At 38.4% G+C, this 7,350-nt stretch overlaps 1 protein-coding gene across 4 annotated transcripts in view; it reads right to left on the bottom strand.

The window, feature by feature from the left end:
* The window catches only part of EXOC6B (exocyst complex component 6B), a 581,371-nt gene that overhangs the window by 83,407 nt on the left and 490,614 nt on the right, over positions 1-7,350 (bottom strand). The window contains exon 21 of one of the 4 annotated variants that reach the window (XM_029937581.1): positions 5,549-5,596. The exons of the other annotated variants lie outside the window; for them this stretch is intronic. Coding sequence (XP_029793441.1) covers positions 5,564-5,596 — 33 coding nt within the window. The 3' untranslated portion in view covers positions 5,549-5,563. Of the gene's footprint in view, positions 1-5,548; positions 5,597-7,350 lie in introns of those variants that run through there. 4 annotated transcript variants of the gene reach the window in all.

The following is a 7,350-nucleotide window of genomic DNA, read 5'->3' on the forward strand; positions in this document are numbered from 1 at the left end:
CCTTGAGGGTGTCATGCTGAGTGAAGTAAGCCAGGCAGAGAAGGACAGAAACCATATGTTTGCACTCATAGGTCTAGCAGGAAAGCAAGAGAGACCTAATGGAGAACCAGGGGGAGCGGAGGAGGGAGAGAGAGTTGGGGAGAGAGAGGGATGCAGAACTTGAGAGACTATTGAATGCTGAGAATGAACTGAGGGTTGGAGGGGAGGGGGGAGGGGGGAAGAGAGGTGGTGGTGATGGTGGAGGGCACTTAAGGGGAAGAGCACTGGGTGTTGTATGGAAAACAACTTGACAATAAAATATTATGGGAAAAAAATTTCACTATGAGGGGAAGTAAATAAATATATGGTATTTCAAAAAAAAATTAACAAGAGAACTACCCTATGGCCCAGCAATAGCACTACTAGAAATTTACCCAAGGGATACAGGAGTGCTGATTCATAAGGGCACATGTACCTCAATGTTTATAGCAGCCCTTTCAACAATAGCCAAATTATGGAAAGAGCCTCAATGTCCATCAACTGATGAATGGATAAAGAAGATGTGGTTTATTGGATAAAGAAGATGTGGTTTATATATACAGTGTACTACTACTTGGCAATGAGAAAGAATGAAATCATGTCATTTGCAGCAACATGGATGGAACAGGAGGGTATTATGCTGAGTGAAATAAGTCAGTCAGAGAAAGACAGATATCATACGTTTTCACTCATATGTGGATCTTGAGAAACTTAACAGAAGACCATGGGGGAAGGGAAGGGGGAAGAAGTAGCTACAGAGAAGGAGGGAGGCAAACCATAAGAGACTCTTAAATACAGAGAACAAACTGAGGTAGGATGGGGGATGGGGGAGAGGGGAAACTGGGTGATGGGCACTGAGGAGGACACTTCTTGGGATGAGCACTGGGTATCGTACGTAAGCGATGAATGATGGGAATCTACCCCCAAAACCAAGAGCACACTGTACACTCTGTATGTTAGCCAGCTTGACAATAAATTATACTAAAAAAAAAAAAAAAGAAACTAAAGGTATGCATTTGTAAGATGGTTAAAAGTGTTAGGAAGTTAGTTAATGAAATACATGCATGAGTTTGAAGACAGCATTTTAATTTTTATTTTTTAAAGTAGGAATACTGACATGAATGTAGTTTGAAACCCTACCTTCAATAGCACTTGAGACAACTGTGTCTCAGGCAAATAAACATTTACTCATATTGTGATACTTCCTACAGAGAAATGCATAAATACATTGGTCATGGGGTGTAACAATACTTGATTTAGAATTTCCTCATTTCTACTCTTTTGTAACTTGATGCACTAAGCATAATCATGAATAGCATAGACATAGCTGAAATAATATTTAAGAGATTTAAAATTTAGCAAATGTAAAGTTTAAATAACTTCATACATAACACCAATGTTAGATAACTATTTTTGTTTACACTGCTTTATCAGCATGAAATCTATCTGCACCTTGGCATCTGCACCCATAACTTCTACTTCTTTTTCTGTTATAGTAAATGAACTATGCTTCACTTGGATTCTAATCCTACTCCTTTTTGTCTACTCGAGGTCTCTGTTCCTGTAATTAACCCCTTTTTCTCTAAAACAACTTTTCTCTCTTTATTAATCCTATTACCCCATAAACATGTCGTATTATCTCCCAATCTGATAACTTCTGACTAACATTAGGGAACAGGAAAAGGAAGAAGGGCACTGGAGCCACAGAAAGGGTTACAGCCATTTTTGGAAAGTATTTAACTGAATTTATATAAATAAGGGTGAGGCACCTGCCATCATTCCATTCTGTAGACATTCTTTCTTCTTGCTGTGTGCCTGTGCGTTGGCTGGTTGGGGGACTGATGGAATATCTATATATATCCCCACTGCCTTCTATCATCATAGAAGTGATATACTGCTCCTTAGCTATATTCTGAAAAAAATACTGGGAGGCAATATAAAGAGCAAAAACATTAGCTTTGTCATCTGACAGATTTAAATTCAAATCTAGATTCTGTCATATACTTTGGATCCCTGACCAAGTTAGTTCACACTTCTTTTTCTTTTTTAAATTTTTGTAAGCAAAATCACATTTTTTAAAGTTTATTTATTTTGAGAGACAGAGAGAGAGATCTTAAGGATCTTGAGAAGAGATCATTCCCATATTAAACAGGTGAGCCTTAAATCCACAGGCATGGAGAGAAGAGAAGGCCATGTTAAGATAGAGGCAAAGGTTACAGCTATGCAGCCACAAACCAAGGAATCCCTGGAGCTTGCAGAAGCTAGAGGATGCAAGGAAGGATTCTCCCCTTTAGACTTCGGAGCCCTTCTGACAGTTTGATTTTGGAATTCTGGGATCCAAAAATGTTAGGAAATAATTGTTGTTTTTAGCCACCAAGTTAGTGGTAATTTGTTATGGCAGCCACAGGAAACTAATACAGCTACTGAGATATTACCAAACCCCTTTGCAGTTAAGGTAACTAAAGTTTAAAGAACTTATATGATTTCTGTTCAGAGGAAAAGTATGAAACAGACAGTCTTTGCAACTGTTGCTTCAAGGTAGAATGAAAAGGCACTGGAATGAAATTGGGAAACTGGAGTTCTAGCTCTGGCTTTAGCTGTGTGACTCTTGGCAAGTCCCAACTTCTCTGGGCATTGAGTTGCCTCACTTGTAAAAATGACAGTGGAGATGATAAGTACTGGTGAGTAATAGTGCAAAACTGACTGACCAATTGAACCACATGAAAAGCTTACTGAAAATACAGATTCCCAGCTCTCACCACACCACCCTGGTCCAATCTACCAACTCAGAATCACTGAGCTCCAGGCTAATTCAGGATCAACCAAGTTTGGGAATCAAAGCGCTAGATGATCCTTAAATAAATCCCTTTTAATGCCAAATTTTATATTGTAGTAGAGATCTATTCCCATCGTTTTCAGCACTTAAGTATTTGTATAGCCTAGACTGTGGGTGAACTTAAGTATCTGTGTAGCCTAGACTATATTTGTGAACATGGAGAGGCTGAATGTAAAGTCAAGTATTTGGAACCTATTTATTCCAGGTTCCAGGGGCATGGAATTTGGGCCTAAAGTCACCCTTAATAGTCTTTGTTCTGTATAACCAGTCACTGTCCCTCGCCTGACTCCCTCCTGTCCCATCTCATCATGTTCTGGGAACAAAAATGACTGTGCAAGTATTTTCTCCCCACAAAGGGAAAGCACATCTGTGACACGACACAGGCCAACTAAACAGGTATTGTTCAAAGTGTCTGCATACGAGCCAGCCTTGCCAACAGGGACCTGTCACATCTGAGAATAATATTCACAAAATGTTTTCCATCTTTCAGAAGTCACACAGCTTTACAGAAATAAAATAAAACATACCTTCCTTCTTAGAAGAGGAACACTTTGACTAAATGTGGTTTTTGTTTGTTTGTTTTTAAAACCAACTTGTTCTTGGCTCTCCAGTTTTTTTTTTCCCTTCCTGAATTTAATCTCTAGTTGTAATATCCAGGATTGGAAAAATCATGTTTGTATTATAGTCTAAATGTGATCATTAAAATTAGTTGATCCTTAGTAAACCAAACATTAGCAGAATGAAAAATCATGATCAATCTTTGGTCATGAAGTCGATACTGAAGGAAATGTATTATTCTGATGTTTACCAGGATACAGAGTTTAGTAGAATACAGAGTGTTAACAAGGCCTGTTAACACGTGGAGCCTGAATTACATGTCTGTCAGTTGCCAGAAGATCCTTATGAAGATGGGATTTGGGAATTCTGCAGAATTAGGGAGACCTAAAAAGATCAATGAAACATTGATGCGTCCTTATCTTGAGGAAGATCAAAGCAGGAGTTATTTCTTCTGTTCCCTCCAACCCCCCCCCCCCACTTCTCAGGGCAGGGATAGTCCCCATGACCTGTGCGTCACAGGATGATGTGAGACTGATAGGGAGGGATCACACAGTCCCAGACAGTATTCTGATTCCTACCACTCCAGTCTCTCGGAAGACTCTTTGAAGAGCTGAAGTTAAATGGGTGCAGAAATATCGCAATCACACAGCTGAATCTCTTCCCACGGTTCTGCGTTAGGTCCTGGAAAAGGGACGCCCTCTGGGAACTTCCTTCCTGAGATTTGTCAAGAGGTGGTTGGCTCACTCACTAAATTTCACATTGGAAGTCTTTAAGTAGTTTAAAGCAAAAAGCTTATGTGGTTAGTTTCTTACATGTTCTTTAAACCTAAATGGCCTTTCTCTCAATTGTTTCTTTTTAAATTTTCAGACTAGTAAGACATAGACAGCAAGGAGACAGAGTTGTCTTTCTTTATGGAATGTCAAGCACGAAGAGCATGGAAACATCTCTTATCTCCCCCTTTAGACTGTGAGCTCCTCAAGGGCAGGGTTTATGTTTCTTCTTTCATCCTGGCATCCCTGCAATTAGACTAGGGCTTGATGCAGAATAGGTACTCTAGAAATGCTTGTTGAATAAATGAATGAGTTAGTAAATAAGGGCACTAATAATAATAATAACATTTATTATTATTATTATTATAGTAAGAGTATTAGAAGGCCCTAATATATACAGACTGAGACAATAATTATTCCACTGAAAATTTTAAGCTTGGTTTTCTTGTCACCACAGCTGTTACTGCTTCCCAAACACTATCCACTAACATTTTATGAAAAATTTCAAACACACAGAAAAGCTGAAAAAATTTAACAGTGAACACCCATATAACCACCTCCTAAATTTTATTTTACAATTTACATTTTACTATATTTGTTTATCACACATACAGTCATCAATATCTCGCTTTTTGATGCATTTCAGAGTAAGTGGTAGACCATTTCATCATGAGTGGGATTAACTAGCATTTGATATGTTTACTGGTCAACTTTTTTTTTTGAGGTAGTATCTACATATAATGAAATGCATAAATCTGAAGCGTGCATTTTAGATGAGTTCTGACAAATGTATAAATTCATGTAACTCAAACCCAGTTAGAGAAATTATTTCTATCATTCAGTCCCTAACCTACAGAGGCAACCACTGTTTTGATTTTTTTCTACCTTAGATTAGTTTTGCTTGGTCCATGAATCTTATACAGTAGACAGTTGCCTATTCTGACATTTTACATAACCAATATAAAATCTGTTCATAGATTTCTTTCAGTCAGTGTGATGTCTTAGAGTTGTGTCCATGTTGTTCCATGTGTTAGCAGTTTTCCTTTTCATCAAAGATGAATATTCCATTCTACAAGTATACAACAGTTTGTCTATTCTCTTACTGATGGACACTTGGGAATTTCAGTTTTTTATAATTATGAATAAAGGCACCACGAACATCCTTTTAAAAGTCTTTTTGTGGACCCATTTTCATCTGGGATAAATGCCTAGCATTGGAAGTGCTCAGGTGTAAGGTAAGTAAGTTGTTTACTTCCATGAGAAACCACCAAACCATTTTCAAAAGTAGTTGCAGCATTTTACACTCCCATCAACCATGTATGAAGGTTCCAGTTGCTCGAAGAAGCCCATTTTTGACTGAGTGATTCCGTTCTGCCCAGTGTCACCCCCAGCACGGCGTTCCGGGTTCCTCTGACTTGGAAGAGGAGCAGTAGTTGAAATCTCTTCTCGAGTTTATGTATAATAAAGCTTATATATAATAATAAAGCAGATTTTAGATTACACAGTATAGAAATATAGACATATGAAGGGAAACTGAACTCTGTGTACATATCTAAGGGGACCGCTATGGCGCATGGAGACCGTTGTGCTTTCATCAACATCACATGAGGTGAGCCTGATCAAGATGAGGCTGATTAGGACACTAAGAAAGAATGGCAATTTACTTCTGAAAATTCAAGCTTTAGAACTAACTTATAAAATAGCAGAAGTCTTATCCTGTTTTGATCATGTGAGGCAACAATTATGAACAGGGGGTCACTAGCACAACTTCTGTGAAGTTGGAAGAGATGGTTTTAAAATGTGTCACCACACAGATCAATTTCAAAGATTCCCTTTCCCTGCCCCATGGTCAGTGATCTAGACAGGATTTCAAATACCTTGAAAGTGTAATAGAGAAGAATCTCATATAAAGCATGGGCTCCAGCATATTTCAGAAAGCGGAGTGGAGGAAGTAAAAAAAAACAACCAAACACAAAACCACAACCAAAAAAACAACCCCCCTCCCCCCCAGCCATCCAGATAATTTGATAAGAGAACAGAGAAGATCTTGGCAATTTCCTCGTAATAGCTGCAATTCTTGGTAACTTAATCCTTGGGGGGATGGTAAGGTGAAGATATTCCCACATGCAAGAACATATTTCAATGGATTTCCAACTAGAGACACTGTCCACCAAAATTGGTCTTATTTTCTATCTGGTGATAATCTATGGAATTTCTTCCCTAAACCACTGACTTGGAAATATAAAAGCTACTAAATTTCTCCAGTTTAGAGACACTTATAATTCTGCTCGAGTCTGTATGTGTCTGCATGACATCTGTGATATCCCGAACCTCCTCTGTCTGTTCTTCAGAGTGATGGGAAGATGAATAAAGAGTTTATGTTGACAAGGACTATGAACTAAGCAGCTCCAAACACACTCCCCCAGGCTCCCAGAACACAAAGAAAAAAGTAATCATTCCAAATGACCCCCAACTATTTAGAATTTCATACCATCAAGTCAGATGAACCAAAATTGCTACCACCTGTAAAGACTCAAAGAAATACAAAAATCAAGAAGAAGAAAAAAAAGTGGCAGATGTGCGTGGAGGGAGGGAAAACAAGCAGAGGAAGAACATGCTTGGAGCACCCCCTCCAGGGAACTGGTGATCATATCAGAGCCTGAGAATCTGCCAGATTGGAAAGCAATAAAACAACATGCCTTATCTATTCTCATACTTGTGATTTTAAGAAAAGTTTATTAAAACTTATAGATCTTGTACGGTCATAGCACTGAAGGCTGGGGGGAGTTTGGGTTTGTCTATGTACAAAATCATAGACCTTTAGCTTTGGAAGGGACCTTGGGAATCATTTAATATAATTTGCTACCCAATAAGAAACATCCCTTATAAACGGGAATCTGTTGTTTGTTTGCATTCCCTTAGTTATAGGAAACGTAGTCGGCTCCAACTTGGGGGAGTGCCAGTTGTTGACAAGTTTTTCTCTTAGACTGAGGCAATCTTGCTTCCCTTTAACTTCTAATCATGGGTCCTAGTTAGCAAAATAGAAGTAAATCTATTCATGGTTCTCTATAAGTTAGGTCTTCATAAATTTGAAGCTGGATATTGTGAATCTCCCAAGTCTCCCCTTTTCCAGGCTGAAATACTCACAGTTCTTTTTTTTTTTTTTTT

Source organism: Suricata suricatta, chromosome 4, assembly GCF_006229205.1.
Source record: "Suricata suricatta isolate VVHF042 chromosome 4, meerkat_22Aug2017_6uvM2_HiC, whole genome shotgun sequence".
Taxonomy (NCBI): domain Eukaryota; kingdom Metazoa; phylum Chordata; class Mammalia; order Carnivora; family Herpestidae; genus Suricata; species Suricata suricatta.